Source organism: Chenopodium album, chromosome 18 (assembly GCF_948465745.1).
Source record: "Chenopodium album chromosome 18, dcCheAlbu1.1, whole genome shotgun sequence".
NCBI lineage: Eukaryota > Viridiplantae > Streptophyta > Magnoliopsida > Caryophyllales > Amaranthaceae > Chenopodium > Chenopodium album.
This window is the reverse complement of record NC_137851.1, coordinates 2,706,139-2,731,841: the sequence shown is the minus strand read 5'-3', so window position 1 is coordinate 2,731,841 and position 25,703 is coordinate 2,706,139. Positions and strand designations below refer to the sequence as shown.

General features: G+C 34.9%; 3 protein-coding genes and 1 pseudogene across 5 annotated transcripts; 2 read left to right on the top strand and 2 right to left on the bottom strand.

Moving 5' to 3' along the window:
* Positions 1-2,788: 2,788 nt before the first annotated feature.
* LOC145592688 (pleckstrin homology domain-containing protein 1 pseudogene) lies at positions 2,789-3,567 on the bottom strand (annotated as a pseudogene).
* Positions 3,568-5,491: 1,924 nt separating this feature from the next.
* On the top strand, positions 5,492-8,782 carry LOC145592687 (clathrin light chain 2-like). Its single transcript, XM_081649200.1, has 3 exons — positions 5,492-5,930; positions 7,533-7,686; positions 8,189-8,782. Exons 1-3 carry the CDS (start codon positions 5,629-5,631, stop codon positions 8,531-8,533), a joined length of 801 nt encoding a protein of 266 aa, XP_081505326.1. The 5' UTR covers positions 5,492-5,628; the 3' UTR covers positions 8,534-8,782.
* A 343-nt stretch (positions 8,783-9,125) lies between these two features.
* On the bottom strand, positions 9,126-15,737 carry LOC145592686 (uncharacterized). Of its 3 annotated transcripts, XM_081649198.1 has the most exons (6): positions 15,353-15,737; positions 15,063-15,217; positions 14,752-14,863; positions 12,666-12,780; positions 10,713-11,912; positions 9,128-10,071 (listed from the first exon to the last, which is right to left on the bottom strand). In XM_081649198.1, the coding sequence occupies exons 2-6, from the start codon at positions 15,172-15,174 to the stop codon at positions 9,817-9,819; spliced, it is 1,794 nt and encodes a 597-aa protein (XP_081505324.1). In that variant the 5' UTR covers positions 15,175-15,217; positions 15,353-15,737; the 3' UTR covers positions 9,128-9,816. The 3 variants fall into 3 exon arrangements, with proteins under 3 accessions (XP_081505325.1, XP_081505324.1, XP_081505323.1); XM_081649197.1 differs by having other exon boundaries at positions 15,063-15,737; XM_081649199.1 differs by lacking the exons at positions 14,752-14,863; positions 15,063-15,217; positions 15,353-15,737 and adding an exon at positions 12,867-13,081 and having other exon boundaries at positions 9,126-10,071.
* A 3,076-nt stretch (positions 15,738-18,813) lies between these two features.
* Positions 18,814-24,171, top strand: LOC145592685 (arginyl-tRNA--protein transferase 1-like). The gene is made up of 6 exons (XM_081649196.1): positions 18,814-19,493; positions 20,177-20,215; positions 20,919-21,069; positions 21,524-22,651; positions 23,144-23,459; positions 23,696-24,171. Exons 1-6 carry the CDS (start codon positions 19,373-19,375, stop codon positions 23,810-23,812), a joined length of 1,872 nt encoding a protein of 623 aa, XP_081505322.1. The 5' UTR covers positions 18,814-19,372; the 3' UTR covers positions 23,813-24,171.
* The last annotated feature ends 1,532 nt before the right edge of the window (positions 24,172-25,703 follow it).

Here is a 25,703-nt window from a genome sequence, read left to right as displayed (position 1 = left end):
GCTAAATCTGGTTATGAAAAACACTAGTTGAGGCCCTGAGTGCATTTCCCTTTTGTGGCTAAGCCAGCGCCATTGCCAACCTAGAAGAGATACTCATACCAAGGCTAATGTTTTGTCATGTATGCCATCTTACGCCATGTAGGTTGTGTCATTTATGAATCATGGGATCCAAATGAATACTTGCTTTAGAGAGTTGTGGGATGGATAATACTGTAGATTAACACCCTGTTACTTTGTCTGTTTCTCTGTGTTGAAGCGTTCAAATTACTGGTTGTGAAGTCATGATGTGCACTATCAGCCTGTAATCAGCAGTTCAGTAGGAAGCCTCTCTGAATTTTACTTGTTCCGACTGCATTATTTTTCTCTCCAAACATCATTCTTCATATCTGACCTTTAACTGCAAACAGAGTGTTAAGCTCTTACTATGAAGTTTAGTTATAAAAGGCTAAATACTATCACTTTTGACAAGATAATTAGAGATAGTGATCTGGGTTACAGAACAAAGTTGCTAAACCTGAAGCTTTATACTTTCAATATTATTGCTCTGTATTTTGATGGCAACAATATCCTCTAATCAAATGAATCCTTTATAGTCGCTGGTCACATGTATTGTTGTAAGAACTCTGGAAAACGTTTTACCAAAAGATTAGTTCAGCTTTGTTGAAAATCTTTACATGTGCTTTTTATAGCCTCAACAACAGGCCAATCGTTACAGAGCTCCCCAACATTTGCGTATGTAAATATGTAATATGTAAAGTCCTGACTCGCGTAGGATAGCTACAAAGGGAGCTTTCAAGCCTTCTGCAATGTCTTTATATGCATGAGAAGCAAATTTCTTTGTTGGATTACAGGTCTGTTCTCTTCCGTTGAAATTCAATTTAGTTCAGTTCAGTTCAGCTCAGCTCAGCTTTTATGTCTAATGATATTGCTAATGATATAAAGCCAAATTTCATTCTTTTAAGCTCTTATTACAACGACGCAGCAAATAATAATAATAATTATTATTATTATTATCAATAAATAATAATAATAATAATAATAATAATAATAATAATAATAATAACAATAATACTAATAATAATAATCAATAATTAATTATAATAATAATAACAATAATTAATATTAATAATAATAATAATAATAATATCGATACAATTCATTGTTCAAATGGTTCTATTTTTTTGATACACATTTCTATTGTTAATCTTATTGAGAAAATTAGAGTACTACACAACTTAAACTAATTTTCATAGTCAGTTAGTTCTTCGTCTTCTTCTTGTCCACCAAGCTCCTCCATTACCTCGGCATTCCTCTGAACTGACTCCCATATCTGAAATTAAATAGTATATGTGTTTAAAATATTTAGAGGTTTCAAGTTTTTAATATATTTTCCATAAATTTATAATTATATTATAAATTTTATAATTATGTCATATGAAATAGTACATTTGTATATACACATAGGTATAGTAATATATAATCAAAGACCACTAATCCGTAGTTAAAAATCACTAATTAATAAGTTCAGTTCAGTTCAGTTCAGTTGATTTCAGTCAATCAGAACAGGCCCTACATGAGATGAAACCACTCTTAGAGATTCAGTTCATTAATGAGATGATAATATATGAGTTATTGGTTGAACCCAAAAGCATCATGTATTTTGTTAAGTAGGGGCATATAAGTGTTACTATGTACGAAGTAGAGTTTGTCAAAAAAAAATGTACCAAGTAGAGATAGGAGATTAGAAAAGTTAGCCAACGCTTTGACTTTCAAGTTGATTTTCAGGTCAAAGTTACTTGGGTAACTAACGTCATGTAAATATTTCATTAGTGTTATTTTCCCCCTCGTTTTATGGCCGGTAGCTATTTGTAGTTTTTAATAATGATAAGCCGGTCTCGTAATCCCCAAATCATTAATCATCTCGATTCATGGATCAAACTACCATAAATCCATAGATAAATTTGGTGAAGGTCATCAATTATATATAAACTGCACTGGCTATATAGTGGGGTTCACAAGACTTTTGCATGGATGTAGCAGTGCTTCTGGAGAATTCTTCAACATGCAATTATAAACCACATGTCATCATCAAACAGTATAAAATTATAGGTTCATATACTACCTCCATTTCATATTATTTGCAACAATTAGACATAATCGTTGCAAATAATATGGTCTAATCGTTGTAAATAATATGAAACGGAGGTAGTATATTGTGAGGTTGTGACCATAACCTGACATTATTCGTACAGAGTTTTCAACATTATGGTAGGGACTGACTACTCCACTAACTTAGTGATTCATCTACCATATCAACTGTAAGATTGTGTTCCAGGATTCCATATGCTCTTAGGTGTTTGGCCATTGTTAAATTAAACTTGGTGCTTAAGAAATCACATTAGTCAAACCCCTATGCAGCATTGCATGTTTTGAAAGAATCATTTCAAGCAAATTATGCCATGGTCTTGGAGAATTGATGGTTCGTGTTTACTTAAACGTATGCATCACCTATATCGGGTTGACATAAGGTACACCCGAGAATATGATACAAGTAATGTTATACTCTTATGTGAATGCTTAATGCTTAATAAAATGCTGCATATGATCTTAGCATCAGCTCATAATTCCTGTTACTCTTTGCATCAGTTCAGAAAATAGGAAAGAATAAGAATCATATTCAAGTCAATAAACAGCAAAAAAATCAAAGCTTTCAGATCCCCAGATTAGATAATCTGATAAATTAACTTTCTAGCAATATTTCAACTCAAATTACGTTCTAAACAAACAATTAAAACCTGTAAACTCAAGAATTAATCTGCATATATTCATCCAACAAATAGACCTAAGAAACCATCCGCAACAATTAACACCTCAAAATCCAACATAATCACAAAACAAACATCAAAATTCCCATCAAAAACCAAAAACACTTTGACATTAAACAACACAAAAATTCATATACAACCCAGAAAACAAAACAAAAAACCCAATTCAACAACACAAACATCATCAAATCAAAAATCAAAACCAAAAATCACCTATTATCATAATCAACAATCTCCCGGTCTGTAACAGACCGAGAATGCTGAACAATAGACCGTCCAATCGAATTAATCCAATCTTCCTTCTCCTTCTCAGAATCAGCAATAAAATACATAGTATCAGACCGAGTCGAAAGCTCAAAAGCAAATTGCCGATTCAAAACATCTTCAGCACCTTTAACGGTTAAACAGGTGGAAACCGGAATAACACCGCGCGGTTTAGAAGAGCGGTTGACGATTGATTCTTTGAACCAGAAGAGTTTTCCTTGCTTTAAGACGAACCAACGACGACGCCATGTTTTGATGTACTCGCCTTGCTTGGTTAGCCACCCGGCTCGCTCTGGTTCGGTCCAGAATTCAATACCGTCGTATTCTGAACCGGTGGTGGCGGTTGATCCGGTGGTGCCGGTTCCGAGGACCCGGTTTAGAGCTGATTGCCAAAGGCTTGACATTGAGAGGAGTGGGGAGGAGAGAGAATGAGGAATTTGGGATTTTTGGGTTTGGTTTTGATAGGGTGGATTTCAAGAAGAATATGACTTGTTTATGATTTTGATATTTGTAGTGAAATTTTTGGTAAATTTTGTTTATAATTGTAAAATTGTATTATTCCCTTTGGTAATTTTTAAAAATTCATTTTGATGAATTTCATATCTGCTTTAAATTTGTCAAAGTTAGGGTCTGTTCTTATCAGATTATTTTCAGTTCACTTCAACTCTAATAAGTTCAGTTTAGCTTCTAATTTCCTTCTCTCATAAAACATTTAGTTCAGCTCTAATAAGTTCAGTTCAGCTCTAATAAGTTCAGTTCACTTTAGCTCTAATCAGTTCAATTCAGTTCAGTTAATGAGAACAGACCCTTAGTAAAATTTGGGATTGCATGTGTGTTTTTCTTTTTTGGATTTATTATCGTCAAAAAGATATTATTACCCCAAATAGATTCGGGTTGTACATAGGGATGCTATTGAAGTGAGTTAATTAGGAGACTCATCTTGTTTCCTCCTTGATAACTCCTACATAAGTCGAGAATGGGGAATCTTCAATTGCATACATCCCACTTCATACCTACTTTTAGTTGGAGTGCAATTTTGAGTTTAGAGGATAATATGGTATTACCTCGTGCTTGGTTTGATTAGGCCATTGCCACATTATTTATTATTTATTATGTACTAAATTTATCCAAGTATGCCACATTTGTACTTTTCTCTTTCATTATGTTGGTGTAATTGGGTATTAGGTGGGTTATATGGTGATAAGAGTTTTAATTATGTACATGTCAATGGCAGGGATGGAGATAAATTTCAATTCCATCATAAGTGCACTCTAGGAAAGAGGATAACAAAGTAGGCGAGGATGGGGAAACCAACATCTCACTGGCGGATCCAGGGGGTACATAGAGTTACAACTGTACCCCCATTCTCAAAAAAAAAAAAAAAAAAAAAAAATACACCGTTTAGAAAAGAGACCCGATTTCTGAAATAGGCGGTCTCTAACATATGAACTGAAATTTGGTGTGACAGTGACAGGCTGACCGCTGACATATGCTAGGCCTAGAAGGGAGCGGTAAAACAAATAATCAAAGAGACCAGTTTTGTGTAAAACAGGTCTCTTTAATGTACCGGTTTTTTGCCTTTTTAAAATACCCAATTTAAATTTTTTTTTAATTATATTTTAAGTAAACCCAATTTCCATCTCTTTTATTTACCTTTGTATTATTTATATACTTGAATTTGTATTTTTTTTTTAACAGACTTGTACTACTTCGTATATAACAATTCTATGAGGTATATATTCGTTCTTTACTTTCTTTCTCTTAGATTTTTATTGTAAGAAAATGGTTCTTAATTAAAATTTTAACTTTGATAAACAAATTATATACAGTATATTACAATGGTCATCAATATAATTTAATTTTTTTTCCTTAAAATAAATCAAGATCCAATACTATTGATTGTAAATAATTTTATTTACACTATACTTCACATATAGTACTAACTACAGTGTACTATGTTAAAAAAATTGTGTGATTAATCATATGGAACTGTATATTAAATTGTTATATTATTAGTTTTGATTTTATTTGCCTCAATATACGTTGTTAATATTGGAAATAAAAACTCAAAGTTTATATGGCAGATATATAATACTTCATTCGTAAATTAAAGTATATTTTAATAGGTACTTTACTTGAATTAGGTAATTTCCGTACCCCCATTACCTAATTCCTGGATCCGCCACTGCAATATCTGCCTCGCATTCCAACCTGCCTCATTGATATTTCTAATTATTTGCATGCAAAATTTGTAAATCAAAAGAAATTCATTAAACACATCAACAATGCAATTTTGAAGAATTGGAACATTTGAAATTGGAAAAAATTTCTATCCTACAAGGCTACAAATTGACCATAATTTTGCAAAGACAGAAAATTCAGTAGCAAGAAGCCCAATCCAAAAAAACACTTCACTATTTATAACCCTCATAATATCCAAATTAAGGCCCATTTTCTCTCTCATCAACACTAACCAGCAACCATTCCACATTCTCTGACAACATCCTCCGTGTTCAGCAACTCAACTCGCTACTCAAAAATGTCTTCCTTCCCTGACTCGTTCGATGAAATTGGGCCCGACTCAAACCCATCCGGCCCGAATCCCCCCTTCGAAGACGAAGATGGCTACGTTGCTGTTGACGGCTATTCCAGTTTCGTCGATTCCGAGTCAATCAAGGAATCGGTTGATGACTCGGTGGTTTTCAATGACAGCAACGATGACATTTTTGGATCTAACGGTAATTCGGTTGATGATGGAGTTTTTGTTGATGTGAATGGTCCGGTGTTGCCGCCGCCTTCGGAAATGCAGGAGGAAGGGTTTGCTCTTCGTGAATGGCGGAGGTTGGTGTAATTCAGTTGCTTTCAATTATGATTAATTTGCAGTTTTTATTTCTCAATTTTGTTGAATTTTGAGTGTTGTTGTGAGATCTAAGAGTTGAACTGATTAATTGATTGTAAATTAGGTTATTTTTCTCTTTTTAGTTGAATTGAACTTGAAATTTAAACTAAATTTGAATCTTTCTGAATTTAGTTAGTGTAATTTGATTAGTTATACTATAAATTGTACTCTTTGCTGTGAAATTCCTAAAATTCGACTGTGTTAGTTCATAGAAAGCAATTTCTTTGAATAAGGAAAGTGTAATTCAACAATTGTTGTGGAATGAGTGTTAGCTCGCCTTTGGATTTGGGGAATGTAGTAACAATTCATGGATTGGTTTAAGGACCGGATGCTTATTATCGTTTTGATTTGAGCATGTTTTTTCAAGTGGAGATACTAGGTTCTGTGAGATTGTTGATCTAATAGACAGACTAATACTTCGTATGTATTTAGTTGGGAAATGTGGATCATTAAAGCAGCGATGTAAAGTTCGAAATTGTATTGGGGTGTGATGAAGTGGGGTGGGTGTTAGTTGGGTTTTGAATTGTTGCTATACTTGCTTCGCTTTTCACTGTGATTTTCCCTTCGGAAAACTAGCATTTTGTGATGTATGAATCTCGTACTATGAAACGGCTTCTATGGATAGACATTAGTGAGAAATTGAGAATGTGAGCTTTTAGAAGTTAACTAGTTTGGGGCCCGGGCGATGCCCGGGTTATGTTTAAATACAAAATGAAAAATTATCTTGAGTTTAAGTAATACTTTGGAATCAATATGCTAAGTTTAAATAATAAAATAAAAATTGTAAAATTAGTTGGGGATAGAAAGAGAGCTGCAGTAGTATTTGTTTTACAATTAAGTAAGGAATTACATATAATGCTTAATAAAAAAGTTACAATTCATATATGAATGTTAATTAAGTAATAAAGTGACATTAATTACGGAATAGTGATAATGAAAAGTTGGGAATATCAAAAGATGTAATGGTTCAAATCTAATCCAAATACTAATGTGTTGTCATGTCATCATCTATATGGCGCTATATCATAAATTTTATGATGACAAAATATGACACGTGTCATTAACATGTTAATCCCTTGGGTTTTAATAATATTATAGATAGATTGTTAACCAAGACAACCTATTTCAAACATTTCAAAAGAGGAAATTAGACAGGCATTGTGAGACATATTTAGTGTTATGTCAGCATGAAATCCCTTACAGAAGTGAGCGAAACTGATGATTAATAGAACTGACCTAAGCTGGTCTGATAGGCTAGTAGGTTCAACGACCCCCCTAGACCTTTTCAGAGCTCAGCAATGGCAGGATGCATATTGGCTCCCGACTCTATGTTATTGTTACATGCAGTTATTGGAGTGTTGTGCTACTAGCTTTAGGTTAAAGGCATTGATCTATTGAACTTGCTTATTTATAAATTGTCACTTTTTAACCTTTTTAGTATATGGAGTATAATGTTTTGAGTTTTGACAATATAATTTTCAAAATACAAGTTCCATATACATGTATCTTTATCAGTTGGTGATCAATTTTATTGGTTTATTCAGGCAAAACGCTATTCGACTGGAAGAGAAGGAGAAGAAAGAGAAAGAAATACTGAGCCAGATCATTGAGGAAGCAAATGAGTACAAAGTTGCCTTCCATGAAAAGAGAAAGCTTACATGTGAGAACAATAAAAACAACAACAGGGAGAAAGAGGAGGTAAGATTCTGTTTTTTTGATCGTATATAGCTTGTCTATGGTGATTATTAAATCAAGTTTCAGAAATGGACTTCATGTTCTCTGTTTATGCATGGAACCACAACATTTACAATCTTACAGTACTTTTTTTGTTGCGGCTAATGTGAACTTCTAAATTGGGTCATGGCTTGTAGTTGACTGTTTAAGGTTCTTATTAGTGGTGGAAAATAAGTTATGTCATACCGGTTTCACGTTCATGTCAAAAATACTTGGGTTGAATTCTTGACACTTGACAGCAATTAGACTTAACGATTCAGAATACCTTCCTCTAGCCATTTTTCGATCCATCTTGAGTTGTAGGTTGCATAATTTTTCTGATTTTTCGTCATTTAGATGGCAAGAAGCAATGAGTGGGAATCTTTGTTGTATAGTGAATTGTTAGCAACTACTCCGTATTATGATTTTCCATTTTGATACCAATTTATAGTGACTTGTGTCCTGAAATGCTGTGTTTATTTTGCAGTTATTTTTGTCCAGTCATGAGAAGTTCCACAAGGAGGCTGACAAGAATTACTGGAAGGCAATAGCAGAGCTCATCCCTAATGAAGTTCCTGCTATACAGAAAAGAGGAAAGAAAGAGCAAGAAAAGAAGCCTTCTGTTGCTGTGATCCAAGGACCAAAGCCTGGGAAACTGACTGACCTTGCAAGGATGAGGCAGATACTTGTGAAGCTGAAACACACTACTCCTACCCATTTAAAACTTGCTGCACCACCTGCAGATGCTAAGACCAATGGCACCACTTCTAGTGCTGAGCCCCCCAAGACTGCAGCTGTTAAAACCGCCCCAGAAGCTGTAGTTACTGCATGATGACTGATTTATGTTAATGTCTTTGTATTATATGATGGTTGAGCCCTTACAATGTTGATATAGCGTCATAGACTGTGTATATTGAATTATTGATGCTGCATAATTCTAGGCTTGACCCGTTAGAAACTCTTGACAAGTAAATTATGAGGTAGAATGTAAGACATGAGATTTATTGTTAGGTGTTTTGATATGTTCGAAATCTGTAGACCAAAGCTACATTATTCAAATTCTATTAGCTTTTAATCTCAACCTCTGTCATTATATATCTTGGAAAACTCAAGTTACTAAGAGTCTGTTCTCATTGACTGAACCGAGCAGAACTGAACTAAACTTATTAGAGCTGAACTAAACTGAACTGAACTTATTAGAACTGAAATGAAATGAAATGAAATGAATATTTTATAAGAGAAAGAAATTAGGAGCTGAACTGAAAATAATCGTATGAGAACAGGTCCTAATATAATCTAAATTGTTAAACCAAACAAACAAAAATATATATACAAATAGCATTTTGACATGTTTGAAGTTTACTTGAAATACTCTTTCATATTGATCTTCCTATGTCGACCAATATAATCTTAATCTTGCCCTCTTAAAATCTTGAATGATATCATGAATAACTCAATATAACTTCTCTAATGCACTTGGTGTCAATTATCAGCTTCGCAAGATCTCAGCTTGAATCCTCTCAGAAAATTTAATAAAGAAGAATCCATAAGGCAACTTTCAAGCACAAAGTTTATGAATTCACCCGAACCCATGAGGCAATTTTTTTTAAGCCACATGTGCATTTTTCATTTTAGTTTAACAGCACAATGAAGCAAATCACAGCAAGAATAATGTTTTGTTCTACTATGTACTCTCCAATCAAAAAAAAAAAAAAAAAAAAAGGGTAACCTCTAAGAAAACTTTAACACTTCCCCTTTTGTCTTTCGTGCAGTGTCGTGGTAGGTGCATTTGGTCATACAAGTCTCAGTCTTCAAGCTTACACAATCTACAGCAACTATTGGGGTGAATCAATGATCTTCATAGTTAGCATACCAATATATCAGTTGATGACAAGATGTCCGAAAAGTCAGCTACAAGGATAATTCAGCTAAAAAAAGTTCTGATAGTACAAGGGCCGTTAAATTATAAATTTAAATTTTGCAGATGCTGATAACTTTACACACATACATCACAACAGCCTGCAAATCCGTTAAGAAACCACTTTGTTTCTGAATTCCAAAACCGCCAGACAAGGAAATGCAATTGAAGATTTTTGGGAGCACATTATCAGAATGTCACCTATCATGTGTGCTAGGTGAAGCATGACCACCCCGATGATCGCTGACTAGGTCATCTTCCAATTCACTACCATGTCCAGCATGGTTATTGACACTGAGCTCAGAACTGGCATTGCTACTCGTAGCAAGGGGAGAATCAGAAACACTAGCAGTCCTGCTTCCTGTAGGCCCTGATCTCACACTGTACATAGAAGATGCTGGAATTTTTGTCATTAATGGCCGCAAGTTACCAGGGATAGTTCGCCTTATATCCTACACGAGAAAAATAAGTCATGAAGCAGTTGTACATACCAGCAAAATGCGCATTACAAAATATAATTAGAACTAATAGTCAAATATAGATAACAATAACCCATCAATATATATGCAGGGTCTGAAGAGGTCCAAATGTAATGCTTCTAATCTAACAAAATTGGTAAACTATACAAGAGGTCCAAATATAAACAGCCTTGTTTCTAATACACCTACAATAATTGCCTAGTACACTAATAGGATCCTTGACAAAACATTTTCTAAATAAGTATTATGACTGGGTGAGGAACTGAGGATGAAGTTATAAATCATGTTGACAAATAATTTTAGCATGGCTGCATGATTTAAAAGGAAAATAAAAGGGGGGGGGGGGGGGGGTTCTTTTAATCAGTCTTTTCACAAGTGGTTTATATCTTTGTAATATAAAAAAGACAACTCTTAGTTTTTTATCAGAATTAGATGCCTATGAAGACCAACATGAGGTAAAACAGTGCTTTACATGGTAAAGCCTACACATTCACAATCAAAGAAGCTGAGATGATGAGGTCATGAGAGAATTTAAGAGGATGTGTTAAATGATTACGCAAAAAGATATATATACTACTTATTACAAATGATGACAGGAAAATTGATTAACTCACCATATGCCGTATAGCCATATCCAAGGACTTCTTAGAAAGTGACCGTCCAAAGCCAGAGCTATCAGGTGATGAAGCTGACTTTCCAGATAAGCTAGGAGAATGTTTGTCATCCTGTCTTGGTGGTGCCAACTTTCTCATGTTAATCACCCTCTCAACCATCTTTGTCCCAATAACTACGGGACTCACATCTTCATTTACTTTGGAATGTCCTCGATTTACTGCAGGGACAGAACTTCCACTAGAGTGTATGCCACCATTAGGGGCCCGCCCTCTAGAAGGTGAACAAGACTGACGTCTGCCTGCTCTTCCATTACTAGCAGGCTCAATAGAAGCAGAACGTGCAGCGGGGGCTGCAGGTCTACCCCGAGCAGCTGAAAGGGGTCTATCAGGGAGGGTGGTCCTCAGATTTGGTGGAGCATCTAATGAAAAACCAGGCATCTCAGATGGATTCCATGGCCGAGATCTAACAGTTGGAGATGTACCACGCGAAGGCACAGTATTCCTAGATGGTGCTGAACCCACTGACTTACTACTAATTGAAGAAGATGACTTGTTAAGAGATGCGGTAACACTGGGAACACTTGATGACGACGTACGACGAGTTGGAGTTGATGCCCTGGATGTGGGTCGGGATGTAGGAACGGCAGGCCGATCCGTTGGGGTTGAAGATCTGGCAGTAGGCCTTGTTGGGGTTGAAGATCTGGCAGTGGGCCTTGTAGGAGTGGAAGATCTTGATGGCCCAGCTGATGGAGCTGTAGTCCTTGTGGATCTGGTTGGGGTCGAGGATCTTGATGGACCTGCAGACCTAGTGGATGTCACAGAAGCTGTAGATCGAGCTGATGTCAATGAACCAGAGGGCTTGGGGGAAGAGGAGTGTAGTGTGGGCTTAGAAGAAGAAAGTGTGCCTCGAGAAGTTGGTGTAGATGATCTTGAAGGTTTAGAAGAAGGCACTGAAGGCCGGCCAGTTGGCGTTGCAGGTCTAGATCCACCCCCTGGTGTCACTGGTCTTGAACCTAGACCACCTGATGAGGGGGGCCTAGACCCTGGACCTCCTGAAGAAGGTGGCCTTGACCCTGGGCCCCCTGATGAGGAAGGCCTCCGCATTCCTGAAGCTGAAGATGTCAACCCAGAGGATGTATTTGACTGCCTTGGCATCAAGCTGCTCCTCCCTGTAGTAGTCTCTGTCTGGGAGTTTCCCAGCTACATTCACAGTTAAAATAGATGAACTTAGAAAAAATAGGATCACATAATGTACATTAATAAGATTAAGAATTATCACTGCCCACTTCCCCCAATTCCCCATTATAGTCATTCTCTCTCGTTTTTGGAAACTTATCAAGTAACATCAAAGAATAAGATGATCACCATGAAAGTAAAAGGTAGGCGATAAATTAAAACAGTTCTAATGCTAAACTTAATTACGGATTATGGACTATCAGATCTCAACAAACGTTGTACAAATATTAAGGACAAGCATCAATCATGGATATAATCGGAACACTAGAAAGCCTTCCATAAAAAAAAATTAGGTACTTAGGTACCCATAATGGCCCATCTGTACTCATACTTTTGGACAGGTGTTCTGCAGGGATCTGATAGATAAACAACAATACATGAAGCTCATTCAAGCTCTTTTAGATGCAGAAAAGGCTTCTTCCCACCCATTTGTGCCATTTACTACATAAATAAAAACTAAATGACAAGGAAGGAAACATTATACTTTATTACTTTAAGCAATGAAAAGGGCTTCATAAGATATTAATTTTCCCCACAGAGAAGTCCGGCTTATCTTGACTTCAATGAAAACACCCAATCATCCCAGCCTCTCTCTTTGACTCGTACAATTTCATGTGATATATGCAATATTCTCTTTCATATAAGAAGTAAACTACTTTGGATTATTCAGTTGTCATTGTGTTTATATAATCCAGTGTTGGACATCTGTATTCTTACTCTTGATCTCAGTGCGGTAGGCTGAGCTTTCGGAGCTTCTGCGTCATCCATGTAGGCCTTTCTTGACTCCATCTCCAGTGAAGGGAAGAGAGGTGTACCAGGAGGGGTCAGAAGCCTGAAATGAGAAAGTGAATGCTGGTAAGAAGCCTTTGAAGTAGGAAAAAAGAGACAATAACCCAAAATGAAATGCAATTTTTTCACCTTAACTAAACCAATCCTATAAATCTCATGGCCAAAAATTTACTAGTCTGCACTGAGCTGCTCCAATTATGCTAAAAAAACTAGCTATAAAGTCTGAAAACCTATCAATCAATCAATCAATCAATCAAAGCCTTAATCCCAAAAGTGGGGTCGGCTAACATGAACCAAATTTGATTATTCCGTGTAGTCATCAACATAAATCTTTCTCCTCCATCCCTTACGATCCAAAACTTCATCCTCACGTAAATCCATGCACTTCATATCCTTCCTCACTATAAAGTCTGAAAACCTCTCGAATTGTAATCCATTTTACTTCAAAGGCACTAGAAAAAGATAACAGCAATTAAAAGTTAAAACAAGCCTAATATAGTCAATTAAAACATCATTACTAGTACCAACATCAGACATGCCACCACTCAATGCGAGCGAAAAACAAACTAACAAATATTATAACAGAATGCCTCCAGATGTACAGAAGTCAAGGTAGACAGCTGGTTACAGGCTGAAGCTTCAGCTACCTAAGCCCCTTAGGCAACAACGGAATATAAAAGCAAAAGTAATAGCTAAAAATAGCAGCCCTGTGTTCTAAACTGGAAACTTCCTGGATAAGGCTAAATTCTCTTCAACATATTTCAATATAAGTCAAATTTAGGAAAAAATAAGTTCTGATTAGTTCAAATAAGTTAAGTTTAGGGAAAACAAGTTTAAAAAAAAGTTATATTTAGGAATATAACGGTTACAAAAGTTCCATGTACAACTAAAATAAGTTCAAAATATAAGTTCAGATAACTTCCCAGATAGATGAAAATAAATGAAGAGAATGCACCCTAAGTATCTTTATTTCCTTTATGGCATCATTAAACTGCTTTGGATTGCAAACTCTTTTTGATAATATTCTTAACATATATCTACACACCCTATCAATGTTAAATGGAAGCAAGAGTTAACTTTTCTTTAAGATAATCTTCTTAATATCCATTTGATTTTCTATTGAAATAGAGGAAGCTAATGATATCAATATCTATATTTTCAGGGGGTAACAGATGGATTACAGCAATCATCCTATATACTCTGTTGTACACGTCCTTCTTCAGTAAACATTCCCTCCACAAATGTTTTTCCATTACAATCTGACATACAGTTGTGAATCTCCAGGCCTTTAGTTTGTTCAGAAAATTTTCCTAACAGCCTCATCTCTCCAAAATGTCCAGAACAATAGGTTCCTCAAAAACATGAAGCCGGAAGCTATTACTTCTTGCTATGTATAATGTATCATCCATGAAAATTTGTAGACAAGGATGCCATTTGGTACAAGAGGTGTAGGATGGCTGGATGGTGAGAAACACAGTATGGTTGATATATCATTATCCATCGAGGCATAATGGACAGATAGTTCTTACATATTCAAATATCATCTGTCACTATATTTGTACTGCCCTCAAACTTTCTACTCCGTATATCCTTATCACTGAAGTATGTGGCCTGTCTTAAAATTTTCATCTCATCATAAATTCAATTTCCAAACTTTTGGGTAATCTGTCCACAATATAATCTAACCCAGATACACAATCTAGAGATAATATGGACAAGAACACGTGTATAAGGTGTTAGCTTGGAAAATGGAAAATAATTTTCCATTTTCTTCTGAAGAGGCACCCATAATTATTGTTGGATTTTGCTTCAAGTGGAAGCAGCAACTTATAAGAGCACTCGAATACCAAATAATGATTGATAATACATCAACTTAACATATCTCCAAATTAAGCAAAATGCAATCTTAAACTACTAACATATTCAAATTTAGATGCAAACCAAATCATACTACATGTTTACTATACATCAACAACCTAAAAATCAATCTTTCGATGAAGGATGCTAGATTTACCAGTCATAATCATTCTTATCGCCATCCGAATTTAAAAATTCATCAGGGCCCGTCTTCCTCACCGCCGTGGCAGACGGAATATTGAACAACGGTGAACTTCCCGGTTGCGACACTACAAATTCCATCAACAATCATAGCAAACAATCAGAAAACAATACCGAAATCGACGAAACCGATAGCTCCACAACATCATCAAATCAACCAATTAAAAACAGAAACAATCACAATATCTACTACTGAAGTCAACAAACACTATCAAACAAAACTAATTAAAACTTCAAAAAAACAAATTACAGAAATAGAAAGTATACCTAAAGATTCATCCAATTCACCAGAATCTTGGAGTAGCATAAGATCGTTTTTCTCCTTCTCACGTTTTCGCATTTCCAGGAACAATGCGAGGTCGTCTTCTTTCTCTCTCATCGTAGTCGAAGAATGGTGACTCTTCAGCTGCGGAACCCTAGGTCTAATCGACGGCATTAGCGTTTCAGGACCTCTAAAACTCCAATTCATCGCAAATATTCAACTTCTCCAAAACCCTAGCACAAATTACGAAGCTCAACCACAACGAAAAAAATCCCTAATTTCTCATCAATCTTACCAGAAATTACACCGATTCAACTTCAAAATCACAACCTCAGATTTCCACAAACTGCTAATCGAACTCAGAGATCTGCAACAAAGCTAAAACGCTGAAAATGTCGCAGTTCAATCAGCTGAATAACTGATGAAATGAGCGTTTTTTGCAGAAACTTGAGATGAAAACAATAAACTAAACCTAAATCAGTAGAATAAATACAAGAAGTTTCTGGAAATTAAATATAGTTTGAAGATCAAGTTATTTGAATTTGAATGCTTTGAAGAGAAGAACTGTTTTGGAGTTTGAATGAGCTAACATTAAGAGAGAGGAGAGAGAGATAAATATTTGAAGATGAAAGAGGAGAGAGAAAGAGTGGCAAGGATGTAAATAGAGATGAAAGCGATGGGTAAAATGGGGAATAAAAAAATAAGAGGGGAGAGTGGGGGGTAGGAAAGTGTTGTTTGGATTTCAATTTAAGGAAAGAGGAGAGAGAAAAAAGGATGAATTTTTGGTAAGAAGAGATTAGGATAAAACGACATGTAAACCAAATTTATAAAAATGATTTATAATAATAATAATAGGAGTATTAGATCAAGATGCTAATGATTAATTAATGGCAAATACAAAAAGATGGGGCCAACTCCCAGGTTTGTGTTGTGTGTGTCTTTTGTTGGAGTTGGATTCTCTTTTTAGTCCTTGATGAGTATTTTGAGTACTTGTTACTTCATGGGTGGTGTGGTGGGGTTGGTCCTACTCTTTGCCAATTCTCATTAATGCTTTTGTGTTCAAAACTTCATACAATAGTCAATAAACTAATAAGATTTTTTTTTTTTTTTTAAGGTAAGATGAAAGATTATACTAAATTGATACTTTTTACAAGTTAAATCAGTTTAGTAGGTCAATGTTTAAGAGTAGAGGGAGGAGATAAGGAAATCCCCCTACTCCCAAGCAAATGTAGTTGGGAAGGGGGGGCTCAAATTCGTGACCTCAAAATCACAAGGTAAGTTCCCCACCAAGTTCGATCCATCAAATTTTGCTTGATTAATATGGTGTTCTTCGTTGATTTGGAAACTGTTTTAATGTTGTGTTATATGACTACCTCATACAAGTACCTTATACTCAATACTCCCTCTATTTCGAAGATATTAATATGGAGTATGATCAAATTTGATCAATGTTGGTGTAATAATTTGATTCTTAATCGAAGATGTTAAAGGTCGTAATTTGCGACAATAAATTATGTGTCGCAATAAAGTTATTGAAAGTTTATATGAAGTATAATGAAATTTTATGTTTTTTTTTTTTAAAACCATAATGAAATTTTACGTTAACATATGTACAACAGTTTTTTCTTTCAATTTACTCACTTTTTTTTTTCTTTTATATTTACATACTTATAACTTCTATTTATGGAAATGAGACCTAGCACTTTCCTCGCACAAATATGCCCCATCCACTTTATACTTTTTTTTTTTCTCTCCTATATTAAATGAAATAAAAATAAAAATGGAGAGGAGTATTCCTTTAAAAAAAAATAAAAAATAAAAAAAAATCGGAGGGGAGTAATCAAGAACAATTTTACCTGAATAACATACTTCTCACAAACCCTAGCACAAATGAATATAGGTCTATGTAAGACTCAGTAAGAGTAGCAACACTCAATGGTATGATAATCATGGGTGGCATTTGATTAGTCGAGTTGAAGAGTGTTTGAATGGTATAGTAGATTTTACTAATGTCATTGTTTAGAATTAATAATTATGGAGAATTACAATTAGCATGAGCATTATCTTTATTCAAAAAAATAATAATAAAAAAATTAGCATGAGCATTATATACAACATACGAATTGTTACTCCTAATTTCCTAAAATAAAAAATACGAAGTATATGTACAATTATTAGCAAGGTTATTGTTGACCTTTTAGTTGAAATGGTCAAAGTTTAATTTTTCGTGTTTGAGTAGAATTTGATCTTTCTATGTTCATCCTTAAACGTGGTGAGAAAGAAACAGATGCACAAGATTAGACCACTAATTCATGAGTCTTATCAAATATATATAGCAAAATCTTAAATTAGTGTCACATTTAGCTTGAAACAAGTTACTCGATGAAACTACAACTTGAAAAATAATCAACCTTTTGTTTTAGACAAAAAAGTTGTTATATACTAGTGAATTTTCACTTAAGAAATAAATTATATAGCCAAGCCAATATTAAAATGATCTTGTGGGAAAACATGTGTGACTAGGTAGATAGAATCTCTATTGCTTGAGGCAAGAAGCAGATGGAAAAAAAAAAAGTAAGGGTTTTTTTAAAAAAATTTATGCTTATATGGAAAAAATTTCCTAAAAAAGCAATGAGTGAAATTCAATATGACATAACAAAATGTAATCTAGTTATGTACTGTATGTAGGAGTTTACATGAAAAAAATTATAGTACAAATTAAATTTCTGTTTTTCATAAGCAAAATAGATGCATTTATACGGTCAAAAAAGACATTTCGGTCATTATACTAATACGAATAAGTATTATCTAGACCATATTAATCTTGATGCAAATTTATCCTAATTTGTTACATATACATACATGGAAATTCTCTCATAGACTCTGAAAACCATAACAATCATCAAACTACTCTCAAATATGTGCAACATTTGCAATTCCTATCATGAATCAAAATACTCTCATAAAGTACATGTGGGGACAATTTTTGAGGGTAATAAGGTAAATCATGTGCATCATATAAAATTTCTCCCCTTAGAGGCTTAAATAAAGAGAATACAAGTTTCTCATATAATGTTGTTTCTCAAAAGAGCACGAGAGTCATTTTGCGAGAAAAAAGATCGGGGTGTTTTTGTCCATCAAGAATTTTGGATGGAAACGTAGAATTGCAATGTTTGATGGCGTTGAATCAATAATGGTGTTAACTCTATTGAAGTCTTAAGGTACCTAAATCCCTCCAAGTGTGAGCTCTACCTAAATCCCTCTAGGGTCGAGCTCTGCTTGTTACCACCTTTCAATCTCACTAATGGAACGAACTTGAAGAATTATGCAACAATAGAGGTCGAGAAATTCAATATAGAAAAGAAACTAACAAGGAAACAACAAAGCATCTACCCTTTGGGGTTAACCACACTGGCCATTAATTTTTATATTTTTCTTAGGGTTTATTCGTTGTTTCGCCGCGCGAAAATGGTAGTGTTGGTATTGTTGAGAATGGTGCTTATTGTGGTGTTAAGCGGAATTCACCATTGTTGTTTGTTGAGGAAAGAAGGAGGAAGGAGACAACAAGCTCACAGAGTTAATTAACTGTACATGAACTACAACTACTTTCTCACATATAGACAACAAAGGGGTCCACTACAATGTCCAAATAATTGCAAAACTGCCATTTGAGAAACAACCACTGTTTCTCAATTGAGAAATCGAGGCTTCCTCCCTTAAATATTGTACCAAAAGCATGTAAAATAGGTTTTCCACTTCCCCGTCTCACTTAATTTTTTAGGATGCCCACCCGGCTTGGCTTACCGGAGATAAGCTTCGACTAAATCTGAATCCAACTCGGATAACACACCTGGCTAATGATGGGTGAGGGTGAGTAGCCCAATAAGAGTTTCTGTGTACGGTGAGGCTCGAACTCGAAATCTTCTTTAAACAATATCAGGTTGCTTATCACTTGAGCTAACTCTTATTATTTCTTGTCACTTAAATCACATGAGCATCATCTCATATTCTCCTTCCTTCTCCAAAACTCGTTTTCTTTCCGGCCCGTTTGACCAGCTTCCATTTAAAAAGACTTCCATTTCTACATTTCTCCTCTCAAATAATTTCAAAAGCTATACAATAAAGTCAGCATATCTCAATTTCGATTCCAAGGCCAAGATAAATCAGAAAACTCAGCTGATGAGGGTTTAATCAATTGAATTTTTCAGACAACCAAAGTAATCCAATCAAGTAGAAATTCTGATCTTCAAATTCTGGAAATTTGATTTTTGTAATCCAAATTCGTTGCTGTAATTCTGAATTTTGAGTTAAAGGAATGAGGAGAAGTGGAGCGAGCAGCAGCGGCAGCGGCGGCGACAGCGTCGTTGTTGACTACGGAAGGCGTCGCTCCACCTGCGGTTACTGTAAATCCGGCTGTCGCTCAAGTGTCACTCATGGTTTATCTCTAATCTCTGATTAATTTTTGAAATTAAGCTGAATCATTTGCTTGATCATGTTTTTTATTCTGATGTAATGTTACCTAATTGATCTGTGAATAAGCATGGCATTTTAATGACATTTACATGGTAAATTTGGACTATGGCGAATTCACGATGTGATCAACTGATGATTTCTTCTTATTTCGTGGAAAAATTTACGATTTTGCGTGGTTTTATGTTTTTAATGCAAGTAGATGATTTGTGTTTATTTTGTGTGTAAATGTAAGATTTGTTCATACACATTGACGAATTAGATGGTTGAAAAGGCAATGTTTAGATGGTAGAAAAGGCAATGTATCTAAGTGTTGTAGACTTGGAGCATTATTCGGCCTCGATGTTTGAAACTCGAAGAAACATGAATCACTTATGTATCAGTGGGAGTGATAGTTTTAGTCATCTTACAAATGCTGTGGAGAAAAATGCTGTTGAAATTAAAATATCTTACAAACATGTAGGGAACTGGTAGTTGCCTTGAATGATAAGATATGGATACGATAATCTGATAAATACGAGTAGAAAGGATGGGTTCTTTTTTGTAATGTCGATACACATATTTTGTACTATGTATAGTTTAGATGATCATGTTTGTAACATCTGTGATGATTCTTTATACACTCGATAATTCATTTCTTTTTTTGCAGGTTTATGGGCAAACAGCCTTACAGCTTATGATTATCAAGGTTGGTATCTTTGGCATCTTGTCATAATAATTGTATCTTTTCTTATAATTCAAAAAGCTGAGATTTGTGCTAGTATGAGGGATTGATTATCTCCTTTATGTTTATGGTATTTTCATATTGCATCATTGAGGTGTAATGATGTTTTGACATGATTAAGTTAGTGCTTGATTTCTTTGTTAAAAAATGAGCTTTTTGAAAAGTAATTGAAGATCGAAGAGATGCCAAATATAATGGAAACTCTGAACCAATCTCCTGCAGTATCTCAAGTGCATATATTTTCTGTGTTTTTCTTGTAACAGAAATTGAGCAGGGAAAGACCCTTCTTACCTAGTTCCATGTTTGAGTTATTTGTAAAGGGCAGTTGTAAAGAAATGAAAAACTTGATGATGATGTAGAGAGATGCCTTTATGATTGCCCCTGTACCTTTGATAATCGATCCAACCGTATGTAGCTAACATCTATAATGATTTGAATTGTGTTAAGATGTGGACATGACGTTAGTATTCATTGGCCAAATAGATTGATGAGGCTTCGTGTGGCTCAAGTGTGAATATGCTTTGTTGCACAACTTGGGGAAATTTTCTTGTGGATTTTAATTGGCCTGTTGAATTGCCCTGCAAAAGCATTAAGCATCTACTCTTAGTTGCTAGTGCTTTGGATTTGTTTTGTAATTACATTGGGTTCTTTGATGCATCTTTCTCAGATCTTCTGGACCGAGGTTGGAGAAGATCCGGCTGTTATCTGTACAAACCTGAGATGGAAACAACATGCTGCCCTGCATATACCATAAGACTGAAAGCTGATAAATTTTCGCCTTCTAAAGAACAAATTCGGGTGTCTAAGCGAATGCAAAGGTATGATTGGAGACTTTCTCATACTTCAATTTAACATGGAGTTTATGTGAATGCAGCCTTAATTGTTTTCTTCATAGCTATTTTTTTATTTTTTATTTTTTTTAAATTATGTTTTTCTTCAAAACTTCTCATTTCTTATCAAACTTTGGAAAAAGTTTAGCTCAAGGAATTTTAGGATCTATGCACAGAATTAATAATGTAATAACACCCATGTAGCTAGAGACTCTAATCTGAAATACTTGATATGTAATTAACAACTGCTTACTTCTGGGCCTTCTGGCATCTTTTATCCCTTAACTAATATACCTTTCCCATATGTGATTTCCTTTTGCACGAGTTGGTTAATGTGCTACAGAGGCGCCCAACTTTTTCCTTTCCCTGGCCTGATGATAATAGTCTTCAACTTCTATTTTTTTTTCTCTGCGCTCTGCTGATCTGTATGATCATTGGGTAGGTACCTTGATGGAATATGGGATGGTAAAAAACAAGAACTTGCAGATAAATCTGGCGAGTCACAAGTACATGCTCATGGTAATACATTGTCCAGCTCATCTCAAATGGAATCTCTAGAAAGACATGAGCAAAATACCAAGGATGAGGAGCTATTGGATTATCTATCCAAGCAAATAGATGTTGCCATCCAATCATTTGTTAAAAGTGAGGATTTACCAAGTGATATTCAATATCCAAAAGGTATTGTAAAAAAAGTTTCCCAGACCAAAAAGAGACGGTTGGTTGACGGATCAGAAGATCTCTTATATACTAGCAGTATTTCATTTCAGCTAGCAGCTACATTGAGACGGAAAAAGTCAGATGCCAATGATGTCGGGACAAAGAAAGACAGTTTGGCTGTAATAGGGTATTCATATGATTTATCCCCCAAAGATATTTCAGAAGAGTTGGCAAATGCTTTGCAGCATCTTGTAGAAGTACCTAATCTATCAATAAAAGCCTGCAATGGACACTTAAACTTCTACTCTGCGGTAAAGGAGGTCCGTTCTGATAAAGAGTCTCATCAAGTTAGAATCTCCAGAGAATCTCCGATGCAAGAAAGTAAAGGACATGGCATGATACCTGAAAACCCTCAGAGAAAGAAGCGGAAACTGGAAATCCTTTTAAATAAGTCGAGTTTTGATCCAGAAGAGTTTGCCTTGTATAGAAAATATCAGATTAAAGTTCACAATGATGAACCTGGTGATATCAATCCGGAGTCTTATCAAAGGTTTCTGGTTGATTCACCCTTGATATATGTTCCTCCAACTGGTGATGATACTGTTCCTTCTTGTGGATTTGGCGCATTCCATCAACAGTATCGGATTGATGGGCGGCTCATTGCTGTTGGGGTAATAGATATCCTTCCTAAGAGCTTGTCGAGCAAATATCTATTTTGGGATCCTGATTTTGCTTTTTTATCACTTGGTAAATACTCTTCCTTGCAAGAGATAAATTGTGTAAAAGAAAACCAACGGCATTGTCCTAGTCTTCAATACTATTATCTTGGTTATTACATTCACTCCTGCAGCAAAATGAGATATAAAGCCGCTTATTGGCCATCAGAACTTTTATGTCCTCTTCGTTACGAGTAAGTTTTTTTTTTTTTTTTTTTTTTTTTTTTTTTTCTGAAAATGATAACTGGCATGGTGTTTCATGCATAAATCCTCTAGGACATGGAGTTGCTGTATTGCTCTCTTTTTTTATTTTTCTCCATATTAGATTTATCAGTTGCATAGTGCTCCCTTGGTGCCTGTGTCTGAGAAAATTTCTCTGCTGTTCAATTATGCATACTTTCAGGTCTTCTTTTTCCATGTATTTGAGGTCTTTGTGGTACGACAATGAAAAGCAGGCTGGGCTTGTCTCTCTCTCTCTCTCTTCTTGAGGGATGGGGGTACTGGGGGAGAGGATTCAGGTTGGGTGATAAGCTTAAGCATTAGGAGCAAATATTCCTCTCTGTTGAAAATTGGGCATTTTAAACCTGCATAGCTATGTCTGTTTTCTTGCTTTGAAGATTTTGGTTATAGTATTACAAAGTATTTAATAATTTCTTTTCCCTAACAGTTCCTGATTATCTTTGTAGGTGGGTTCCATATGATGTTGCAAAACCATTGCTTGACAGATCACGATATGCTGTATTGTCAGATTATACCAACATGGAAAACGGGGACCCAATGTCGACCCAAGAACCAGGAAAGCATTTGGATCAGCAGCATGATGACCCCGGTGATGAAGATTTTAATGACGCTTATGTGGGGGATGAGGAGAACATGCTTGTTTCTGGTTCATCAGAAGATGAACAATCATTTGAAACCAATGATCTTGCCTCAACTCCCGTTGAGAATGTTGATTTTAGTCGCATTCTTTTTGATTTGGGTGGAGATCGCCTTAGATACCAGGTATATAAATTATTTATAGACTAGCATGCTTCTATCTAAAAGTCTTAGGTTAGAAGGTTTTTTTTTTTTTTTTTTTTTTTTTTTTTTTTTTTTTTTTTTTTTTAAAAAAAAAAAAAAAAGAATATCATTTACTCTAGAAGCAGTGGCTTCTTTTAGATTGTTTCACTTTGATTGTGTAGTTGACATGGTGTCTGTTCATTTTTCTTTGTTTGACTTTCTTTTCTCGTCGATTGAAGGAATTTCAATATGCTCTTCGCTCAGCTGGTCAATTACAACTGAAAAACCAATTGTTGAGATACATGAAGGTCGTTGGGCCACATCTCTCAGAAAGACTGGTTTATTCGCTTGGTTAGTTTCATTAATCTTTTATGGCTTAAAGCAGGGTGTTCCTGCTTCCATTGCTGTGTGTGCGCGCTATTATGACAATGCTCCTTTTATTTAATGCTATACATATGTTAGAACAATTTTATGGAGTGGCTACATATAAAGGGTCGCTCTTTTGGATGGATCGAGTTTCCATTTGTTTTCTTACCCTGTTCTTTCTCCATGGGGTATGTCTTATTTGGAGTTCTTTACTTAAGCAGGATTAATACTTGGTTGTTGTATTGTTACTTGGGAGTTGTTTGATTTTATCGGTAATCACCCAACTAGTCCTAAGAAACTACCTTTTCAATTTGGGTATATTATCAAGTGTTAACGTGGTTGATCAAAACCTGTGTGATTGTGTCACATTGCCTCACTACCGTGCTGGTGGCACCCGTATTACTTACGTTCTGCCACTGTTCAGGATTGATACCGATTTCAGAGTAGCAGCAGTATCTGTTACTGCTCTGCTGGATTAATGGGTTATGCGACAGGCTAGACCAGTCGACCAAAGACCTGCTCTTGTCACACATAGACCAATGGTTTAATCTGAGCCTTGTGCATAGCATTGCAGTGTAGATGTCACCTTTTCAATTCATGTACCATACATGACGCCGCCCCTCTCTCTCTAATGTGCTACCAGATCTAATACCAATCCCGTCAATCTTTTCTCCCTTGTCAAGCTCGTTGATGACTATCTCTCTTCATCGTTGTATCTCACAAGACTTCATATACATAACAATAAAATTGATGTTTTATTTTTAATTGATTTATTAAGCAAATTTATAATGGAGATGCTTGAAAAAAAATAAAAAAAATAAAATAAAATAAAAATCCAAACTAATACGGAGTACCATTTTAGAAGCTATTTAAAAGATTATTTAACGCCCTAGAGGATTAGCAAGATCCTAATATTTATACCACAATAGAGTATTTAAAGAGGTGCACCTAATCACCTATCACGTATTGGGTTGGTTTCGCGGGTATTAAGAAAGTTAAATAAAAAAGAGTAAAAATATATTGGAAAGATAAATTTACATGAGATTTGTAAAAAAGTAGAGAGAAAAAATATTAAAAGTACATGGAAAAAACAAAATTTTATATGAGAAAGCTAATTTTACACAAATATTGTTGTAAATTGGTGGGTATTTTATTGCAAATGGGTCGATCATTTTGGAACTAAAATTAGGCTAAAAGGCTCGAACTCTTGGAACGGAGGGAGTAACAAAGTTAAGTTACAAATGCCTCTCTTTAATGAAACATTATACGTTTCTTTTTATATTCAATTTTATCTTGTAAATAAACTACGAAGTAATAATAACCGAAATACTTCATACAAAATATGTTCTGTTAAAAAAAATGGTACGAAGTATTGATATTTTACCAACTGTTTAATTTCAGAATTTGGGAAACAAGTGGTCATAAAAAGTCTATTTTAACACATACAAATATATTTCCCTCTAATCCTCGAATACAAAAATTTTAAAATTTGCTGTCGTTCAATTCAGAATTTCTAGATTCAAATTATCTCTCTCTTCCCCACCTGTGATTTGGCAACTAATTTTCATTTAAGTCTGATTCTAATTCATTAGATTTCCAGATTATACTTTTTTTTTTCTTTTTGAGAAGATACATTTTTATTTGTATCTTAATTTCTTCTATTAGAAACTCTTTTTCTTGATGAAAAGTCTGACAAAACAATCAACTTATAATTAATTTTAAATAACGCTCAATTTCGTTTTACAAAAATCTTCAGGGTTACATACACATTGATCAACAGGTATTTATTATAATTTTGTTCCTTTTCATATTATATGATCATCACATATTGTTATACTCATCTTTTTGCATTTTTGTTTGCATTATACATTGATTAATAGG